Raw genomic sequence first — 23148 nt, forward strand, 5'->3', positions numbered from 1 at the left:
GTTCTTTTGGGAGAAGATTCCAGCTTTGACAGAGGTGATGGGTAATAAAAACACCAGCCCACCGAAAGGTCCTGAAGAGGGGCTTACACAAAGAGAGGAAGGGTTGTTCATCGATAATAATACAGGTAAAATACTCTTCTTTGTATGCAATACACAACCACTGCTTCTCTGTGCGTGTGTGCACCTCAGGGTATTAAATCTTACTGTGGGAGGTAATGACACTAAGAATACATCCCCAGTAAGACAGAGACAATTCATCATCTTCAGATGATCCCTAACCGCTTTATTTATCTTCGAGCACATTGCAGTACTGTAAGGATAGAAACGTGTTGATTAAAGGGTTTTTAGGACACCCAAAGCTTATCATCCATCTGTGGAACCCGGTTTCACCCAAACTGTCACACTGTGCCGGAAGAAGCAGCGCTTAAGAAGATCAGGATGATGCTAAGCTGCAAGGATGCTGCTGCCAATCGCGTTGGATGTTTGCATGTGTCATACAGCTGGATTTGATGTGATGTTATATAAGAGTCATACTTACACTTCTCATGACTAATTGTCACTGTTATGGTTTCAAGATGTCAGTCGTCAAATGCTTATCCCATATCCTCGGGGAATGACTCCCACACACACTGACACACTATTTTGCTCACAGACTGCAATATCACTGCTTAGCAAAACCTCATACACTTCTGTACAAGCTTAATTATTTCTTACAAACTGCATTTACTGCGATAGACTGGTGAGCTGTCCAGGGTGTACCCCGCCTTTCGCCCAATGACTGCTGGGATAGGCTCCAGCTTCCCCTTGACCCTTCATCAGACTAAGCGGATAGGATAATGAATGAATGAATGAATGAATGAATGAAACTGCATTTAGTCCCCATAAGGAAACCCTTAGGAAATAAGTCTCCTCTTGTCATACAGTGTGTGTTGGAATAATCTTTGGTGCAACTTGCTGTTTGATTGATCTGGAAATGTGTACTGGCCTGTGATGGACTGGCGACCTGTCCTGGGTGTACCCTGCCTCCCGCGACCCTTAATCGGACTAAGTGGTTTGGAGAATGAATGAATGAATGAATGAATGAATGAATGTGTACTGGCTTTCTTTCTGAGGCTTTTTACTATGAGTACTTGACTGATACTAATCCTTTATTTGTAGGATACAACTTAAACAGACTTGACATGACTAACTGATATCTTAAAGACTGAAAACACACTTCCTTGGGTCTGTTTAAAGCATTAAAAGATCCACAAAGTTCTCAAAATAAAAATGTGTAAAGATTAGTGCTTTGATTTCTTTCACACTAGCCAGATTCCCCAAGCATTCATCTGTATGCTAACATGCGCTCTGTACTGGTATATAGCTTTGTATTTATTGTGAACTCTCAGAGTAACATGCTGTCCATCCATCCATCCATTCATCCATTTTCCGCCCGATATCTGGGGTGGGGTTACGGGGGCAGCAGCCTAAGAAGGGAAACCCAGACTTCTCTCTCCCCATCCACATTTGCCATCTCATCAGAAGGGATCCTGACTTGTTCCCAGGCCAGCCGAGAGATATAATCCCTCCAGTGTGTCTTGGGTCTTCCCTGGGGTCTCTTCCTTCAGGGATGTGCCCGAACACCTCACCAGGGAGGTGTCCAGGAGGCATCCCAACCAGATGCCAGAGCCACCTCAACTGGCTCCTCTAGATGTGGAGGAGCATCGGCTTTACTCTGAGCCCCTCCTGGACGACTGAGCTTTTCACCATATGAATATATAAGGGAGAGCCTGGCCATTCTGCAGAGGAAACTCATTTCAGCCGTTCCTACTCGTGACCTCGTTCTTTTTGTCACGACACACAGCTGGACACTGTAGACAAGGGTACAAACATAGATCGACTGGTAAATAAAGAGCTTCTGGCTCAGCTCCTTCTTCACCACGACAGATCAGCACAGAGTCCGTAATAATCTTCTTGCTTTTCTTTGTTGAATCAGCGACGTTGGGTGTTCAAAACAGCCAGTTCCTTATTAAACCGTGAATCGAAACGTCACGTCACGTCCCGGATGTAAAAGTTGTATAATGCCGTTTTGCAGCTGAGGATGCTGCTGGGTAGCAGTGGCTCTAGAAATGCACATGATAGATGTCACTGTGTCATCAAGCAAGTCCGGGACGCAGAGTTTCAGGGTCAGAAAGTTACGTAATGTGTCTTTACAATCGCAAAGTGGAGAAATTCTGGATGCTACACATCTGAGTGTCATACCAAGCAATATTTGAAATATAATAGCTATAAAGGAATTGATTGGAGATGGAAGACTGTAGATGTGTGTGCTTCTGTTAGCTGTGTTAGCTTAGCTAGCTTCTTAGCTACAGGCAGGTTGAAATTTGACAGCTGTCAATCATCCACCCTCACAGTTTCCCTCTTAGCTCCACCTCTTTGCCCATTTTAGTATTTTCCGGGAGCGACGACATGCGTGATGGTGCCAACATGGCAATGATTGGAACCGCCTAATTAGCTTCAATACAGCTTTTCAGAAACCTACGGGTAACGTCTGTGCATCTTTATCTGCAGTCTATGGTGCAGACATAGACTGCTTTAATAGGACACAAACTGATGGAGGTGATTCCAGTTTGTTACTGCGTTTGTTAAGGTTTTATATGTGGGGTGTCCATGTTGGATTTTGAGATGTCAGCTGCTGATCTTTCTTCAACATCTAAAAGAGTATGAATCTGACACCGACTTGACTTGTAAACTGATCATTTTGTGCTACATTTAACAAAACAGATACATTTCTTTCAGTAGATTATGATTACATACAAAACAGGAAAGGAGTAATGAACTAAAACAGCAAAGATATACTCTGACCAGAACCTGCAAATGAAAAGAGCAGAAGTGGACTGTGAACTGAAACATTAGATGCAGATTATTCCAGGGTTTGTTTTTGCCTCTTTGTTTCCAGGAAGTGTTTCCACAGATGGAGCACACAGCCCCAGCCCAGAGCTGCTGGCCTCCCTGCAGTCCCTTGGAGAAAACATTGACTACACTCTGCTACCACACTCCCTGCACCAGGTGTGTATGTTTCTTTGTGTCTGAATGATCATTTCAGAGAAACTGTGAGGAACATATTCTTCCAGATCCAGGGGGGATACAATGTGCCTTTATTTAGCTTAACTGAAAAGCTCTGTGTGTAGGTGTGTGCACATTAGTGTATGTTTGTAAGCTTGCATCTATGGAGTGCCTCTTTTTTTTTTTTGCCCTGCTTACAAAATCAGTTTCATTCAGCTGTCTAAAGCTCTATGCGTGCATGTGTTACTACACAGGTGTGTGAATTCACACTGGTCACCCTTTGCACTTTTGTTCTTTTCCTGCAGCTTCTCTGCCTCAGCTCACAATTATGGGTTTCAGCAGACATGCTAATTACAAATGTGCTAAATATACTTTTGTTCCGGCTCTGTGATTTGTTGAAAAGGATTGCAGCAGAAGACCAGTGGCGATGCATGCGGCACTTTCTAACCCACAATTTCCAACAAACACTCACAATATGATCAATTTGTCTCAGCCATTGAGAAGCTTACAGTTTACATTGCATTCCAGCCAAGTGCAGTAATCATGAAACAAAGGGGTGGCTGTTTCGCTTCGAATGCTGAGAAAGGAAAGGCGAGGCGGTGCAGAGCAATAAGACCCACAACTCACTTTTACAAAAGCAGTTATGTACCGCATGACGTGTTAGTGTGAGAATCAATAGCACTGTCAGAGTTGTTAATGGCCAATGTAGCTCAAGTATATGGAATTTCTGTTGATATGTGAATGTACCGCGACCAGTTTCTAGAGGCCTGGTCGGTGTCCAACATTTGCTTTCAGAAATGAAGCTCCTTATTTGGTCAGCAATGTGAAATTAACGTGTCTGAGAACATTTGACGGAAAAGTGTCCATGAGCCTTAAAATGCTGGATTTTGACGAGGAAAATGATTTCAAACACTCGTGGGTTTTTTTGTGGATATACCGGCTTTCAGAAGCCATGATTAATGCACATATATAAACAGAAACACAGATTTATTAATAAGATGTGCAAACATAAAAAAAAAGACTTTCAACAGCTTGTGTTTAAATATTCTCTGTATCTTTAATCATTTTAGAGTTCACTAAGAGAAAATATAATGTGGCAGAAAAAACACATTTCCATCTATGACCAATATGTTTTAAAGTGTGGAAGTGGGGTTTTGCGCTGCTTGGTAAGAGAATAAATCTCAGTGTTAGTGTGGAAAGATCTCTGGACACATCCTTTAATCTGTAAAAATGATTATTCAGTCACTGCGTGTGTTTTTAAACATGCGTTAGTTTCAGAATCTTGGTCTTGAATTATCCTCCTTCTGGATGTTTTTGGCACTTTATTATTAACGTACAAAATGTTCACATATACATGCTACTCTAAAAAAGCAGGAGTAGTTGTGATTGTTGATTTCGAAACCTGACTGTGTGAAATGTAAATAAAAACAAAATTCAATGATTTGCAAAGCTCATGGATCCACATTTCACTTCCAATAGAACATAAACATCAGACGTGTTCTTGCATAGAGAATCTGAGCTGATTGTAGACCTGATGGCAGCAGCACGTCTGTAAAAAGTAGTTCCAGGATGATGTTTAGCATCATGTAGCATTTACTCTTATGCTAACATCTGTCTGTAAACAACTGGGAAGTGAGGAGACCAGTTGAGAAGAATGTTGTCTCATATTGGTCTGATGCAGGATTCCAGGTGCTCTATAATCTATAATCATTGCTGGATCGTTAGCGCTTTATGACACTCCAGATGTTCTGGACTGCAGCAGACCAGTTCTCCTGTTCCAACCCCATCCCATCAGAGATGCAGGCTGATAACAAGCTGGATGCTCCCTCTCCTCTTTAGTCTGCAGGACACGCTGTGTAGAGAGAATTTTACATTTTCATCCATCTTACCACAGAACAGTTTTCTGCTTTGCCTCAGACCACTGGATGGTGATAAGTTGTACTACTTTATAATTAAAGAGGTTAAACAAGCTTATGTCCAGAGAATGCAGCGATGTTTCTGCACCATGTTCATCTGTGGCTTCTTCTTTGCATTATAGAGCTTTAACCTTCATGTGTAGATTTCTGGGTGAAGTGGGACACAGACGGTGATTTCTAGAAGTCTTCTTGAGTTAATGCAGATGTTTCCAGTAAAGAATCATGTCTGGTTTTAACATGACCTTTAAACTGCATACCAGACTCGTTTGATAACACAGTGACATATATAATGTGCAGTCCTAAAGCCGCTGCTGCCCAGCAGCGTCACGAGGCTGAGAAACTGCACTATAGAACTTCTAAATCTGGGAAGGTGATGTGACGTTTTGCTTCACGGGATAATAAGGAACTTTAAACACGCAACATTGCTGATTCAGCAAAGAAATGCAAGAAAGTTAAAAGAGAGAAAGAGACTAAATGAGTCATCGTAAGATCGTCTTTTTCTGGCTGGAGAGAGCTAACAGGTCAGGTAGGATGCAAGATGGATGCAAATTATGTGCCTGACGGGGAAAATGCTGATTTTACGACTCCAAGATAACCAGCATTCAGTCTTGTCCCATGCGCACAGAGATTCCTTCACATTCTTTGAACATTTTGATCACATTACACACTGTAGAAGGTGGAAACTTATAAGTTTTTCTCAGATTAATAAACTTCTTCCCATCTTTTCGCCTAAGAGACTCTGCCTCTCTGCAAAGCTCCTCAGTCATGCTACTGACCTGTTGTCAGTTAAACTAGTCGCCAAATGTTCCTGTTACTTGTCCAGCTTATTGTTGCCCCTGTTCCAACTGCTCAGCGATGTGTTGCTGCAATCTGCTTCAAAACAAGCCAATATTTCCCATAAAATGGTCAAATGTCTCAGTTGCAACATCTGATGTGTTGTTTATGTTCTACTGGGCATAAAATATGGGATTGATGAGATTTACCCATCATTTCAATATGTTTTTATTTACATTTCACATAGTGTTGAAGGTTATATAAATATGTCTAGACCTCTAAAAACATGGTTAAATAATCTATAAAGCTAACGCTGATATGGGTTAATTATTTAAGCAAAACAAGTAATCAAGCTGAACAGTACAGTGTTCTTGGGAGATGAGCATGTTTCAAGTTTGCTGCTGGTGGGTATGAAGGTAAAGGCATCTGGACAGGGGAAAAAAAGCCCACAGAGACGTGTTAATCCAGACCATGAGTAGATTCATGTGACTCCATGTCTCACAGGTTATGTGCATGGCTGTTTCTTGCTATGATGAAGTCATGTGATCTTCATCTTTGAAGGGATTTCAGAGCAAAAAAAAAACATCTATACTTCATAGAAAAGCCCGATTAATGGTGGAGAGCATCATTTGAGGCACAGAAGTGTGGTTGAAGGTCAATCTGCGCGCTGATACGTCAGGGGTTAATGGCATGCTTTAAGGGAAATCCTGTCGCATGACTTATTTTAAATGAGTATGCTGCACTTCCTGTTTAATCAGTGATCTTTTTTTTTCTTAGATTGCAGAGGCTTATTCGATGAGAGAGGACTGTATCCTTTAAAGTGCAAAGTGATCTGATATCTCTGTTTTAATGCATTGTGACACTGTTTTCTTTCTTTCCCTGCTGAATCTTGACTGAAACCAGACGGACACATGCTATAAGAAAAATGCTGGAGCGTGACGTAAACTGTGTGGCACTAAATGCTTCTATCTCATTTGACAGAGCAGGGATTTGCTGTTTGTTGGGGTCATAAAGGACCACGGATTTAGAGATTTACGTGTTGTTGTTTTCATGCTCTGGTCCTGGTCTGATGAAGAATCTGTTTAAATCCTGCAGAGACAAAGTAAAACACTGCACGTCAGCCTGGAGGGAAAATGTAAAAAGTAAAAAAAATAACTTTCCCTGTTTTTTTTTTACTCGTTCAGTCACACCAACGCATGTCTTGTAGTTTTCTGCTTTGCCTCGCCCATACTGGGTGTTCCCCATGCTTTGGCCTTAAGCCCTTGCAGTCGAAGTTTCCTCTGGTGCTGTTTGTGCCGTTGCCTTGGCAACAGCTGTCAGTGTGTGTCGCTGCAAACGAGTGGTGTGTGTTAATGTGTTTATGAGTGAGGGGAGAAAGAGTGGCAGAGGGAAGAATGATGTACAAAAGGAGAAGATTGAGGGGTCGGGAAGAGAAGCACGTCCTGCAGATGTTCTGGGGAGAAACTGAGACGGAAGGTGCTGATTAGGATATATTTTTATGGAGCAACATGAACATCCCACTCAAGCAAAAACGGAAAAAAACTTTCAGAAAACTTCAATCCTGATGTTTAAATCCATGTTAATTAACTTCAACTGGACGCTGAAGAGCAGTCTTAAACTCACCTTCGAAAGACGAACATCCAACTACAACTACATAACTTTTGTTATAATCGTTAGTCCAGTTTATGATAACCGCATTCATATAAGCCACTCCGTAAAATTAATTCGTTCATTCATTTTCCTAACCGCTTAATCCAATTCAGGGTCGGAGCTGGAGCCTATCCCAGCAGTCTTTGGGCGAAAGGCAGGGTACACCCTGGACAGCTCGCCAGTACATCGTAGCAATCCGTAAAATATAATAAAAAAAATAACAGATTGCCTCAAATCTTATATTTGATTCAATCCTCCGTCCTCAGCTGCATGGAGTGACAACGAGCAGAAAAAACTTGCTTTTAACAGGAAGGAGAACCTCCAGCAAACTAAAGGAGGACGGGACTGAGGGGTCAACAGCACCATAACTCTTGTCAGTGTTAAATTTATTTATATAGCACATTTACGCAGCCACAGCATCCAAAGTGCTTTACATAATCAATAAAAATAGAGAAAGTAAAACTGACAATTAAAAACATTAAAAACACTAAAATACAAGGACAAAACACAAACACACATATAAAGTCCAATCCTCTGATCATGGTCGGCCAAGGGCCAAATAAATGTGTTTTCAGCCTAAATTTAAAAGTCAACAGACTATCGGCAGACTGCACAGTTAATGGCAGCGTGTTCAACGGTTTGAGAGCCACAACTGCAAAGGGTCTGTCTCCTCTTGTTCTTAAGTTTGAGCGTGGAACCTTCAAGACCATCCGGCTAGCTGACTGAGTCTCTAGAGGGCCGATGCACTTCGATAACTCTAAGCTAAGGATACCTGCTGTGAAGGAAAAAGAGGAGCACCAGCCAAGGACAATAATAAAGTTAAATATTTACAGATGAAAGTAAAGATAAAGCAGATAAAGATGGAAGGGGGCTTTCATTACGTCATGGAATGCCCCCCAGCAGTGTATAGAAGCATTACTCATGTGATGGCTAAGAACTGACTCCGTTGGAAGCTCAATACCAGAGGACTCCACTAGGGGGCGCATTGAAGACTTCAGACCAGATAGACCAGACCAGATTTAGATGCAACTCTCCTCTAACACACTTGAATCAAATGAATGGCTTGTTACCAGGTCTCTGAGGAGCTGAATGACAGAATTCAGCCAGTTAATTCTGGCGTGTTGGATATGGGTTGCATCTGGTGGGCTTACTGTTGGGACACAAATCAACGGGTTATTTGCAGACTTCTGCTGTGTTTGATGTCAAGCTCTGTACAGGTCTGTTATTTAAGTTTAATGTGTGTCGGATGTGTTGGAACAGAGAAACTCTGACTATTTTCAGGACTGCAGCTCTAGAGGACTGGAATTGCCCGCTCCTGGTCTAAAAGTTGCAGGATAGTTGATCTGAAGACTGGACTTGAGCACCCCTTAGATAGAACTACAGAAATTGTAGGGCAGAAGTTTCTAACTTCAATGCTCGATGGCCACAATCCTGCAGGTTTTTCATGTACCCCTGCTCAAACACACCTGACTCTGTTAGAAGTCTATTAGAGCAGAGATACATTGAAAACGTGCACAACAGTGGCGCTCGAGGACCTACTTGGTACCACCCAACTAAACATTGCTACATAGGGTTAGAATTTGGTTAATTTCTTTAGATTGCAGTATCAAAGATGTCCCTAGACTAAGCTTGCCGGGGTTTTGCCTCTGAAAAGTTCTAGTATTTTTGTCACTGTCATCTCTTAGCCCCTTGTGGTTTACTTGCGTATTGCAGCTTGAAGATGTGTAGTGTTAATTCCTGAGCAAGTGCACAAGCAACTCTTCCAACAAAATAGGCACGGTAGCCATGATAATCACACTTGTTCATAATAAAAATGAAGAACATTTTCAACCAAAGGGTGACCAAGCCAGACCTAAAAATAGCTTCATCTAAAAGGAACATTTGCAGGTAGAGTTTCCTGAAGCTAAACTGGGAACTGGTTCCACAAAGAGGGGTCTGATAACTGAAATTGTCTGCCTCCCATTTTCCTCTTGGAGACTCAAGGAGCCACCAGTAAACGTGTACTCTGAGTGAAGTGCTCTGTTAGGAAAATATGGAAACGTGAGATCTTTAAGATCCAGTGGAGCTTAGTCACTGAGAGCTTTATATGTGAGGGGAGGTGCATTAGACAGAAAGCCAGTGAACAGAGGCGGAAACTGGACAAATGTGACTGCTTAGATAAAGATTTTAAAGTAACGTGGAGTCTAATCTTCACAATCGAAACGGAAAAGCTGTCTTCTATCTGTTTGCAAGTCTTATAGCATACGTGACAAAGCCGAGCTAATCAGCTTCACAGCATACTAATTCAACTCTGATGTGACTGAACATGCAGCAGTGCGTGTTGTCTCTTTAACCGGTGATGCTATCAGACCAGTGGGCCATCCAGTTCCTACAGCTGGAGAAGCTTTACCACCAACGTCTGCTGTCCAACCTCGCCGCCCTGCAGGAGAACTGGGGTACTGCATGCATCTGTTTCACATCATCATTCAGTGCCATGCTGACATAAAATGACAGAAGATAATCTATTTCTGGTGTCCCAGAGAGCCAGCTGAAGGAGACAAAAGCCACTGACAGCAGTTTGCCTGATGAGACAGACGCTATAAGTGAGAAACACATGGAGGCGTTGAGCCACATCTGCAGAACACACCTCAGGTAAACAGCAGCAGACTTTACTCACATCGCAACAGTTCTCTCAATAACACTCGTACTTTAAAAGATGATGTTTTTTCAGCCTCTGCTTGAGTGCAGAGAGCCTGAACTTAAAACAGCAACAGGATCTCTTGCACATTCTTCACATGCCATCTCCATTTTCCTTATGACCTGCATCTTCTGTCAGACTGTAACCTGCAAGGATCAATCCTGCTACTGTGTAAGCAGCTGCCGGCTTTGTTTCTGATGTGGAAACATCAAGGAATCATTGACCCAGATAGGATTTTATTTGTATGAAGTAAAGCTAGAAACAGATAAAGAGGTAAACAGGAAAAGCTGTGTTTTGACAGGGTAGAAAATAAATCTGCTGCAGCCTTCCAGACACCACAGTGGAGTCATTTGATGCAGGTGAACTGGATTTAAAGAGGAACAATAATCCATTTAAGCTGCCTAACCTTCTCTTATGTCTCCCTCCGTGGCATCACTCAGACCATCTATGAGCATTGAACAGGTATGATTTCTAAATCTTTTTGCTCTTTTCTTATCTTTTATTTATTGATTTTATCAGTTTTAGAATTTTTCCATCTGAAAAAATCTCAACTGTGTTTCATTCAACAGACCAAAGTGAATGCAACACTGCAAGGCGGTCACACCAAGAATGAGAGTCTACAGTACTGTCAGGATGAGGGTAAAAACACTGCTGCAGCCACAACACTGAAAAGTACAATGAATAACATTGATTGTCTTACATTTGCACCTGAAAATAGGTGTCATAAATTAGGCTTCAGCTAAGTTAGAAGCAAGGAAAATGATGGCTGGATGGCCGATCAGACCATCTCCAGAAACGCGCAGGTTGCTACCAGCATGCAGCATCTACGGCTGAACTAGGGACGAGGTCACTGGTTGCCCAAGGCTTATTGATGCATGTGGAGAGTGAAAATGAACCTCTGTCTGTGCTGACAGAAGAGGTGCTGCAGGACAAACTGAATAAACTTTCATGTTAGCTGTGATACAAACGATTGATCACAAAAAATATGGTTGAATGTTCATACTGCCTTCTTTCCAGCACAAAGAAAATGCAGGGAATGGACATGAGAGCAATAGCAGCATAAAAAGAGGGATTACTTGAATGGTCAGATGGATGCATTTCTCAGATGCAGCAGAGTGATAGAATAGATATAGATAAATAGAATAAAATGATCATCTGATTAGAGCTGTTTTTGCTTGTTTTGACTTTCATGCATCCATTTTCTATGTCCACTTCGTCCTATTGAAGGATGGAGCCTAACGTAAAGACAAATATGCACCATATGTTCTCCTAAGGGTTATTTATAATTACCAATAAAACTTGAATGAATGTTTTTGGACTTCTTGGAGAGATTTTTTTTTATATAAAAACAAGATACGTACAGGATCTATCAATCAGTCAGAACTGGGCACCGTCGACTCATATTGGTTTGGAGCAGGAGGAGTGGGATGTGTCACTTCACAGAGACAAGGAACTAATAGTTACAGTGTTGTGTTATAGAAATGATGTGACCCCTTCAAGACTAAATACTGATGAGGTCTTTGGAAGACAGAGAGAGAGATCGAAATGCTGTGCTGAGTGTATGAGCTCTGCATTTGAGTGCAACTGGAGCTGAAAAGGTTATCTCTAAGAAACTGTAAGAAACTGTTGTTTAGTGCCAAAAGTCCCGTTTTTGGTTGAAGCTTCAGGAATAAGTGCCATCCGTCCGGTTACTGCAAGATGAGTGTTGAGTGTTTCTATTGCACCTATAGTGGAAGCAGCAGACTGGAGCAGCATGGCTGTGTTTCACTCAGCAGGACAGGATGAAGTTGCCTTGCCATGGTCCTACCAGCACGATGAGGACTTACTAAACTCTTAAAAAAATGTTGCACATCAGAAACAAAAAGACTCCAAAAGATGCTTTAAAAAACTGGTTTTGTTGTGGCTGAACATTCAGTTGCAATTGTTTTCCAAACAAAAGTACTTTTAGTTGTACCAGTCATTATTTTTTCTTTCTGTTATGTTTTTTTTAACGTCCTACCTCAACAGAATGGACGATAGCTGTCAGTGTTTGATTGTAACTTTATTGAACAACTGGCTCAACACGTATTCCTACATACAGCCATAGCCTGGGGAGGAGCCTCGCTACAAAGTCCCCCTCCAGGAACATGTAACAACAAATGTTCCACTTGTCACAATTAAAATGAACATGCAATTTTGGTAGCATTGGTGGACTGATAATCTTTTTTGGTACTGTAGGTGAAGGGAAGATGCATGTCACCTGGTAGGACAGTGGCTTCTTAATGCAGCTGGCCCAGGTTGGAAACCAGAATAGGGGCTCTTTGCTGCACATTACACCCTTTCCTGTTGATCTACTATGCAATATATACCAAGAGAAAACACTTCAAGAATCACTAAAGTAGCAGTCCCTAAGAGGAACCAAGAACGTTCATGTGACAGTGCTAACCACTGTACAGCCCTTCATATGAATGTAATACTGAGAAGTACCACCTAACTAAGCATTGCTACAGACCACATGTCCCTTATGTCTTTGGAGCACATGCCTCTGTGCTCCAAAGACTTTGACTGATGCCTTGAGTGAAGCTGAACGTGTTGAACATGTTTTGGGTGCAACTGAACACACTCCCAATGACAGGCATAGAGTTCGACAAGCGGGTTATGAAGATGGTGACGAAGAAATAATTCGTCAAGTTATGCAAACACCTCTGCAGTCATCACGATGGGGAGCAAGGAGAGGTGGACGGCGGTCCAGGGAGGGGTGTTATCGGTGTGGAGAACCGGGCCACATTGCACGTTACTGCCCAGCGCCAGCTCCAAGAAACCCAGTTCCACAGGCCCCTTTAAACTAGACTGGGGTAGTACAGTGGGAGAACTGCTACCCATGACTGCACCCACCTCCCAATCCTTACCATTAAGGCTCGGCCGACTGGGCCAAGCACATGGACTGCATGTGGACTGCAACATCAATGGTATGCAATGCAAAGCCTTGGTGGACACTGGGTCCACCATCTCATTAATCCGCCCTGGTACTCTGCCTGGAACCACTGGCCCAAAGCCCCAAGGTTGGGGGTACACCAAACTGCGCATCATCACTGTTACTGGGGCACGAGCAAAACTGCTTGCAGAAAGGACCATCCCAGTGACTGTTGCTGGCCACAGTGTTGACCACAAATTCTGGCTGGCCAACATACAAGATCCCTGCATTATTGGGCTGGATTTATTAGTCAGGTTGAGAGCAGTAGTTGATGTACCTGGGGCTACACTCTGTCTCGGTTCAGACATCATTGCCCTATACCCTTCAGGAGAAGATGCACTACGACTCACTTCATTACCTGCTCAGGGCTCCTCCACTCCTTCACCAGCGACTGAGGTGTTCACCACATTGATGCCCCCTGCTGATGAGAATCCCTCACCTTCCCAATCAGTAGCCGCCCGGGGTTCTACAGTGCTTCAGTCAACCGAAGGGCCCTCCACGCCGACACATTCTGCCAAAGAGGGTGAGTTCTCTGCACCATTACAACCATCTCAATCCCCTTCTGCTGAAACTAGGCAAGCCATCGATGACCTATACCAACGAAGCTGTGAGGGTCTGGAGACAGATCAGAAATACCAGCTACGAGAGCTGCTGGAACTGTTTTCTGACATCTTTGCTGCAAGAGATGAAGACTGCGCCCACACCAGTTTGGTCCAACATGAAATTGACACGGGTAAGGCCCATCCCATTCGCCTCCACCCCCGTTGTCTGCCATTTGCCAAACGGGCTGCAGCAGAGCAGAAAATCAAAGAGATGCTGGAAGCAGGAATCATTGAGCCTTCGACGAGCCCCTGGGCAGCCCCAGTGGTCCTGGTCAGGAAGAAGGACGGAACCTGGCGGTTTTGTGTTGACTATCGTCCCCTAAACCAAGTCACACGCAAAGACTCTTACCCCTTGCCCCGGGTTGATGATGCCCTTGACTACATTGCTGGTTCCTGCTGGTTCAGTTCCCTTGACCTAAGGAGTGGCTACTGCCAAGTGGAGCTTGCACCAGATGCGCGCGCCAAGACTGCCTTTTCCTTTGGCCAAGGATTATGGCAATTCAAAGTGATGCCTTTCGGACTTTGCAATGCCCCAGCCACATTTGATCGTCTCATGGAAAGGGTCTTGGCTGACATTCCACGAAGCCACTGTGTGGTCTACTTAGACGACCTTCTTGTCCATGCTACTGACTTCCAGCATGCACTAGGCAACTTGCGAGATGTTTTCCTTGCCATCCGCCAAGCTGGTCCCCGTCTCAACCCCAAGAAGTGTCATCTGTTCCGGCGAGAGACATCTTTTCTTGGTCATGTTGTCAGTGCAGCAGGGGTGGCCACTGACCCGGCAAAAGTAGCTGCTGTTAGAGACTGGCCAGTTCCTCGCAGTGTCAGTGAACTGCGGAGCTTCCTAGGATTAGCATCCTACTACCGGCGGTTCATCAGAGACTTTGCAAACATTGCCAGTCCCCTTCATCAACTGACCCAGAAAGGAAAGGTGTTCAAGTGGAGTGCAGACTGTGCCCAAGCTTTCTCCAAGCTCCAGTTGGCACTTATTCAGGCTCCTGTCTTGGCCTACCCTGACTTCCAGCAGCCTTTCATCATAGACACAGATGCCAGCAGTGTGGCTGTCGGAGCAGTACTGTCGCAGGAGGGGGAACTGGGAGAGAAGGTCATTGCGTACTTCAGTCGTGCCCTCAGCCGCCCAGAGAGGAACTATTGTGTCACCCGTCGGGAGCTGCTGGCTGTTGTCCTAGCCCTTCGTCACTTCCGCCCTTACATCTATGGAAAAAAGTTCCTCTTACGCACTGACCATGCTTCTCTCACCTGGCTTCTCAGCTTTAAAGAACCTGAAGGGCAGCTGGCTCGGTGGCTTGAGACACTTCAGGACTATGATTTTGAAATCCACCACCGAGCTGGTCGCCATCATCTCAATGCAGATGCATTGTCTCGACGACCCTGTGAGGCGGAGTGTCGACACTGCCAGTATGCAGAAGAGCGGGACACAGTGACTCCAGTGGTGGCGGCCCTGCGTGACAACACAGCGGAGAATGACAACCCTCAGAAAAGTGATATAGGTGGTTGCTCGGCACCATCGGTTACCCACATTTTTGAGGACATTGGTTCAGTGCAGCTACAGCAGTACCAGAGTGATGACTCTGTCCTCAGCCGCATCCAAGGGTGGATGGAAAGAGGCCAACGACCTGCATGGCCCGCAGTTTCAATGTTGGACACGGAAACCAAGGCTCTATACTCACAGTGGTCGAGCCTTGTCAGCCTTGGTGGCTTACTCTATCGCCGCTGGGAGACACCTGGGGGACACAGAGAAGTCTTCCAGCTTTTGGTGCCATGCAGTCTCAGGCCAGGAGTTCTCCAACTTGTCCATGGCGCTGTAGGGGCTGGCCATTTTGGAGTTACCAAAACTCTTCAGCGCCTTCGATCCCGATTTCACTGGCCAGGATGCCATCAAGATGTGGAGCGTTATGTACATTGTTGTGACATCTGCACTGCCCGGAAGGGCCCAACTAGGCGCTCACACGCCCCATTGCAGCAGTATCAGGTGGGGGCCCCAATGGAACGCGTGGCTGTTGATGTTCTAGGGCCCTTTCCAGCCACAGAGCGGGGTAACCGCTACATATTGGTAGCCATGGACTATTTTACCAAGTGGCCTGAGGCCTACGCTGTCCCTGATCAGAGTGCCATCACTACCGCTGAATGCCTGGTGAATGAAATGTTCTGTCGCTTTGGTGTTCCAGAGGAACTGCACAGTGACCAGGGACGGAACTTTGAGGCCCAGGTTTTCAGTGAAGTTTGTCGACGCCTGGGCATCAAGAAAACCCGTACAACACCATTGCATCCCCAAAGTGATGGACTGGTTGAGCGGTTTAATCGCACTCTAACCACCCAACTTGCCATTCTGACCAGCCACAATCAACAAGACTGGGACCTGCACTTGCCCCTGGTCCTGTGGGCATATAGGACGGCTGTCCAGGAGTCAACAAAGTGCACCCCAGCAGTCCTTATGTTTGAACGTGAGCTTCGTACCCCTGTGGATTTAGTGTTTGGTGCACCTCCGGAACCAGAGGTGGTAGACAAACCTGGTTTGGACTACCTTTATCAGCTCCAAGGACGACTCAAAAAAGTACATGATCTAACCAGGCAGGCACTTGCTGAGGCTGGATTGAAACAGAAACGAGCCTATGACACTCGCTGTAGAGGAGAGGATTTTGCTCCTGGAACACATGTCTGGGTCTACTGTCCAGAGAGGAAAAGAGGCCTGTCTCCTAAACTGATGAGCCACTGGGTTGGACCATGCACTGTTGTTGAGAGACTGTCGGATGTGGTGTATAGAGTTCAGTTAATAAAAAGGAACCGGATGGTAGTTCTCCACCGAGACAGACTGGCCCCTTACCGACCCCGGGCCCCATCTGACAGTGTACCCAAGCCAGAGGACCAGCCACAGGATCTTTCCCAGCACTTGGAGCCTTCCGGGGGGTCATTGGGGCGGGCTCGACGGAGGCGCCAGTTACCCCTGCATTTCAAGGACTTTGTTATTGATGGTTGGGTTGCTGGGGACAGCTAACCAGCTAGGGGGGGGCTATGTAGCGTGTTGAGCATTGGTGGGTGGAGTTTTCCCAGCATGCCTTGCTGACTTTGTTAAGGTTGCACCGTGAGTGAGACTGCTAATGCCGTTAATGAGACTCTGTTCTTCAATGCATGTAGGTGGTTCTGTGAATGTTAATAAAGGGTACAGCATATATGGACAAAACAAGCAAACAAAACAAACATAAATTATTTTAGTTGGTCTCATTTCTTCATTTCTTTCCTCCACTCTGTCTGAAGCAACACACAGCGGTGAAGACAAACAACAGACAGGCCAGAAAGATGAGGATGGAAAAGAAGAGGCATATGATGAAGGACAAGAAGTGGAGGAAGAGGAGCAGGAGGAGCAGTGTGAAGAGACACCAGAGGAGGAGGAGGTGAAGGTGGAGTGGCCAATAGGGGTTCCCCAAGCCTCAGACAAGGACCTGGCCAAGCTGTCGCATGCAGAAGGGGTAAGAATTTATTTCATGTCAAGTGTTTCTGTACTTTTCCATCTGCTTAGTCACGAAGAAGGAGGCGAGTTATGAGCCAGGGAATGGACTGCGGAAATGCTTTCTGATAGAAATACATTGCAGACATAGTTTGGAGACGACTCCGGGGCATTTCCTGATCTATGTCCCTCCATACCTTTACATCTTTTCCATTTTACCATCCTGCTTTCTTTACTTTCCGCTCGTCATCCATTCATCATCATCTGCATGCATTTACTTTCTTCCTGTGCTCTTTCTCGTCTCTCATCTGCTGCTGTTTGGGATATTTAAGTCCTTCATCCTGAGCAGCCCTCGCCTTAGCAAGCACACTCCCGGTCCCTTAGTGAGATCATCGCCAGCCTCCGCCCATGCTCACTGCCGTGGCCTCGAACTTGAGATGTCCACTCTGCCAAATATGTTATTATCAAGCGGGGCTCTGAGCCAACACTTCATATCCTGGCTCTGAGTCTGAGCTGAGGGATGTGGCTGTAGGTGAAATCTGAACTTGTCCAAACAAGCTGAGGGCTCCACGCTGATGTGATCAAGATCATGACTGTTACATAATCCAGCAGAGGTTTGACTGGAAAGGTCGTCTTTTCGTTCCTGCATGCTTTATTATACATCATCTTGGTTTTACAGTGACTCTACTCAATTTTTTTTTTTTTTTTTAATATTAAACGACTAAAAGTTAAATATTAACACACAGAGTTGGAAGTTAGCTCCGGGCAAATTCTAGCTTTGCCCTGATTATGTGAAACATTTGAGAGCTGAATGAATAATCTGTTTGTTTTCATAGACTTTTCAGGGTTTATTGCCGGGTGTTGATTTTTACACATGGGGATGGTGGAGGGTTGTCCACATCTGCTGGATTTAGAACAAAAACAGAGCTGAGAATATGCCAAGCCACAATTTTACAGCCATTTAGCCAGACAGCTCACTCCTCAGTCAGTCCTAAGTGGGCGAAGATTGGACACGTTAACCAGCAAATAACATTAGCTTAAACACTTGCTTGTTAACACAAAGCATTTAATGATGTAGACATGGTGAAAATAAGTTCAAACTGAGCATCAGAATGAGGTAGATTGGAGATTTAAGTGACTTTGAACATGGTATGGTTGTTGGTCTAAGCAGTTAATGGGTTTTTCACACACAACCATCAGTAGGGTTCACAGGGAATACCTGAAGTAGAGAAAATATCAGATAGCAGCAGTTTGTCTGAACCAGAACATCTTGTTGATGTCAGAGGAGAATGGACAGACTGGTTGGAGATGATAGAAAGACAACAGGAAGGCCAGTCAGCACTGGTTCCCACCAGTATATGCAGAACATCATCTCTGAACACACAACCCGTCCAGCCTGGAAGCAGATGGTCTCCAGCAGCAGAAGACCACAGCGGGTTCCCTCCTGTCAGTAAGAACAGGAAACTGAGGCTACAATTCACACAGACTCACCAGAACTGGACAATAGAAGATGGAGAAACGTTGCTGGTCTGATGAGTCTCCAGTTCAGCTCCACATTCACATGGTAGGACCAGAATCTGCTGGAAACATCATGACAACATGAATCCATCCTGTCTTGGGTCAACGCTTCAGGCTGCTGCTGATGAAATGATGTAGGGGATAGTTTCTCATCCCACTTTGGTCCCATTAGTCCCAACATGACATGGTTTAACCAGCACAGCCTACCTGAGTCCTGCTGTTGACCATGTCCATCCCTTTCTGAGCACAGTGTAGCATCTTCTGATGGAAACTTCCAGCAGGATGATGCACCATGTCACAAAGCTCACATCATCTCCACCATGACGATGAGTTCACTGTCCTCCAACGGCCTCCACAGTCACCAGATCTACATTCAGCAGAGCAGCGTTGGGATGTGGTGGAACGGGAGATTCTCATCATGATGTGCAGCAACTGTGTGATGCTTCATGTCAACATGGAGGAAATCTCTGAGGAACGTTTCCAACACAATGATGAATGCTTCAAAAGTAAGACGGACCTGATCAACTGACAGGTGAATGTAGATGACCTTCCCCAGGCCAGAAGGTCAGCAGGTGATATGCAGGACAATGTTTTTAGCTCTGCAGTGGTTTTGCAGGGAGGGAAGAAGGAAGCCGTGTTGACGATCCAGGGCGTTTTTAAAGCTGCAGAGCATCCAGTGTCTTTTAAAATACTCCCTACTGCAGAGTGACTGAAAGTCACCAGCAGCGTCGCACAAGCACTGATCTTTCTGCTGTGCCTTTTTATAACAGCAGCCGTGCTGTTTAAGGACCAGAAGAGGTTGTCTACAGTGAGCATACCCAGATATTCAAGAGAAAGGTGGTTCCCAAACTTTTTACAGTTCTAACTGTTTTAGAAAAGACTAAGAACTCAAAGTACACCAATTATGACTGTCAGGCAGTCGGTCAGACACAGATAAAAATATAATTTGTTATTAAATCTTGTAAGACACGTTTTTAAAGAGAGAAAACGCCACAATTAGTGATCAATCTTCCACACTTAAATCTATTTTTATGAACACAAACACTCAATTTAATGTCAAACGCTTCGAGCGTCATCCTCAGGGTTGGTGCAGCATCCATCCTGCTTCTGTCGTTGGTGTTTATGACGACGGACCGCAGACATGCTCTCAAACAGAAGCTAACAACATTGTCCTTAAATCAGAGAATCATTAAACTAAGCTTGGAGAACATTTGACCCAGAAAAGATGTCAGTGAACGAGGCCGACAGGATGAAGATGGCTCCATTTCTCTTGACGGAGCTGTGTCCTGTTTCTGTACAGTTTCATCTGGTCAAAAGGTTTTCATTCATGTAAACATGGTTTAAGTCTCTGCCCGGACTTTTTCTTCCTCCCGACCTCACACAGGAGGAGTATTTAGTGAAATACAACAATAATACGGGAAGTTATTCCCTATAATTTGGCATCACGGGATGTTATCAGGTCATTTTTGTTGATAAATGCTAAATATCTCTTTTGAGTTTATTTCTGTCTAAGCTGTCTGTACTTTACTATCTATCCATCTGTCTGTCACCGCTTATCCAACTCCGGTTGGGGAGGCAACAGATTCAGGAGGTAGACACAGACGCCCATCTCCTGAGCAACACTCTCCAGCTCCTCCTGAGCTATTCCAAGGTGTTTCCAGGTCAGATTAGATATCTAATCCCTCCACTGTGTCCTGGGTCTTCCCCGGCTGTCCTTCCTGCAGGATGTGCCTGAATAACCTCCATGAGGAGGCAACCAGGATACAGATACCCAAACCAGCTCAGTTGGCTCCTGGTGGTACGGAACCACTGAAGGTCTCCTCCAAACAGACTCTGCATGTTGGAGCTCCTAACTTCATCACTCAGTCTGAGCCCAGCGACCTTCCAAAGGAGATTTAGTCACCGGCCAAATATCCTGAGCAGAGGTGAGAGTTGGAACCTTACCAGCAGCCTCATTACTGCTGATGAAGCTTCAGTTCTTTGGTCCATCTCAGTTTCCATCATACCTTTACTCATGAACATGATGCCTAAAGGAAGGTTTCATTCCCACCCTGGAGGGACGGAGTACTCCACTCTTTTCCAGTTGACAACCATGACCTCGGACTTGGAGGACCTGACCGCTTCACACCCAGCTTCAGACCGCTCCAGTGCATGCTGAAGACCTGCGGAAGCCAAAAGAACAGGGTCATCTGCAAAGAGCAGCGATCAGACTGCTTGATATCTGCGTGTGGATTTGTTGGATTCAGTTTCAGTTCAGGGTTTTGACAAAATCTTTCTGACAAACTGGAAACTCAAAGAGCTTCATTATGACTTGAACCGAAAAGGACAATTTAAAGTTGGCATCCTTCACAAGTTGCACTTAAAGTTTTAAACTTTGTGATGCAGCATCCATCCTGCAGTCCTGTTGTGCGTACCGAACACAGACCGATGCGTCCTCTTCCCCCCACACAGCAGAGGCAGATGGCTGCCTGTCCTTGAGCCGGGTTCTGCCGGAGGTTTCCTTCCTGTTAAAAGGGAGTTTTTTCCTTCCCACTGTCGCCAGTCTGCTTGCTCAGGATGGGAGATTGAGTTGGACCCTCCAACTCAATCTGTTGGTTTCCTTATATAGGCTTTTATGAATTGGCCTTCATTATGTTTTTTTTATCCTGTCTCTAAAGCGTCTTGAGATGGCATTGATTATGCCGAACATCTACTTTGACCTAGGGCTATGAAATTCCACACACATGTACCCAAGTACCCAAGACGAGCAAAAAACTCAATTAAGCACATGTTACCATGGCAACGGGGTGTCTGCCATCTTGACGTTTATGCCCTTTTTATCATTTTGAGCGCATTGTATTTTAACGAAATAGTCTGAGGGGTTTTCATGCGATTGACTCCATATTCAGCAGGAAGCTTCATGACAAGATGGGGACCAAAAGTTAGTGACATCTTTCCAATAGGACAAAGCGTGTTACCATGGCAACTCATGGAAAAAAGCCTTCTCGCTATGAAACACGGTTTACTCATATCTTCGCAGAAATACATCCAATCTGCACCAAAACTGTACGCTTTCATATTTGGTGGGTAGTGATTTGATGCTATATAAATAAAGTTGTATTGAATTGAGAATTGATAGCTGCCAGAAAGGCATCAGCCCTCATTTTTCCTATCTCTGTGTCTCCTTCAGAACTCCTCCCCAGATGGGCTCGTCTCCATCCTGAAGAGGAGACGAGCATCGCTGGACGGACTCCCTCCTCCGAGCAACACTACTAAAGAGATCTCCAAACGCAAAGTTCGCTTCAGCGAGCCGGAGGACGGCATAGAGCAAGGTAAACACGGCGACTTGTGACCTGTGACACATGAATTCTGTCAGAAAGTAGTTTGATTCTGCAAAGCCGCGCCTCACACATCTGTCCACATGTTATTTGCAGATGAGGTCGGTGGAGATTCCTGCCTTATTCTGCTGCTGCTGTGTCTGGTCACTGTGGTGATCAGCATCGGTGGGACTGCGCTCTACTGCACCCTGGTGGATACTTACTCCAACATCTGCACCGACTTCACTCAAAACATTGACTTCTACGTCACAAACGTACGGCGGTTCTTCGAAGGGCTCGGACACTTGCTGCCCCTCGGGACTTAGACGCTCCTGTAGCTGATGGGACCAGTTGTAGCAGCGGTGATCTGCTGCTGTTCAGACAGTTTACAGCAGATTACCACAGTTCAAAGAAGAAAAAGCCTTCATGTCTCTGAGATTGGTGAACTCAGTCAAATACATGTTCATGCAGGTGATAAAAGGGACGCTCAGAGCAGCGTCTAACTCTGGAACCTGTCAGAAAACACTTTGTCACCTCAGAAGAAGCTTTATGTGCATATGCTGAATGATGATATAACAATACGTTTACTACTGTCTGTGTGGACAGTGTAAAGCAACACAAGAGGCCTAACGACTCTCAGCTAAAGTGATGCAACCAAAAGTCAGAAAAAGTTGGGACTGGATGGAAAATGCAAAGAAAAATGGTAAATTTTAACACTTTTACTGAACCGCAGACAACATGAACCAAACAAATTCAATGTTTAGTCCTTTAAACTTAATTTAATTAGTAAATAAATGTCCATTTTTGTATTTCAGGCCTTCAACATGTTCCAAAAAACGTTGTGTGCCAGGGAAGCCCTCATTTTGTATTGCCATTTCTTCTTACCAGATATTCTGACAGTCAGCATATAAAGCAACAAAACGTGTTGCAAATACGTCCAAAGGTGTATAGAAGAGGGTGTAATGGTATAATGCAGAATAAATCTCAGCTGGTTCTTGGTGGAGAGCTGCTGACCTGAACTGGGAATAATGGACACTTTGAGGATCTTAATCTGGAAGGCGTCTAAAGGCCGAGGGGAAGACATGCTTTACTGAATGCTCTGGATGTTGTGCAACTGTTGGATGACACACATCTATCACGTGCAGGGCTGTCACAACATGTGGAATGGTAGACTTAGATGGTGGACTCCATTTTTGAGTTGGGGTGATGGATGGACAGACAGATGGATGGATAGATGGATGAACAGATGGA

General features: G+C 44.7%; 1 protein-coding gene across 1 annotated transcript; it reads left to right on the forward strand.

The window, feature by feature from the left end:
* cnstb (consortin, connexin sorting protein b) lies at positions 1-22353 on the forward strand. Its single transcript, XM_079255153.1, has 10 exons — positions 1-125; positions 2939-3048; positions 6513-6543; positions 9734-9820; positions 9905-10016; positions 10503-10524; positions 10632-10701; positions 16894-17105; positions 21771-21912; positions 22015-22353. The coding sequence occupies exons 1-10, from the start codon at positions 38-40 to the stop codon at positions 22221-22223; spliced, it is 1083 nt and encodes a 360-aa protein (XP_079111279.1). The 5' UTR covers positions 1-37; the 3' UTR covers positions 22224-22353.
* The last annotated feature ends 795 nt before the right edge of the window (positions 22354-23148 follow it).

This window comes from Telmatherina bonti (assembly GCF_933228915.1).
Source record: "Telmatherina bonti genome assembly, chromosome: 16".
NCBI classification, from domain to species: Eukaryota; Metazoa; Chordata; class Actinopteri; order Atheriniformes; family Telmatherinidae; genus Telmatherina; species Telmatherina bonti.

Bases quoted from the DNA above. Each gene is read 5' to 3' on its own strand.
- cnstb (XM_079255153.1), top strand. From the start codon at position 38: ATGGGTAATAAAAACACCAGCCCACCGAAAGGTCCTGAAGAGGGGCTT. The intron at 6,544-9,733 runs GTATCCTTTAAA...TGATGCTATCAG, and splicing joins TTATTCGATGAGAGAGGACT to ACCAGTGGGCCATCCAGTTC. The intron at 9,821-9,904 runs GTACTGCATGCA...CTGGTGTCCCAG, and splicing joins CGCCCTGCAGGAGAACTGGG to AGAGCCAGCTGAAGGAGACA.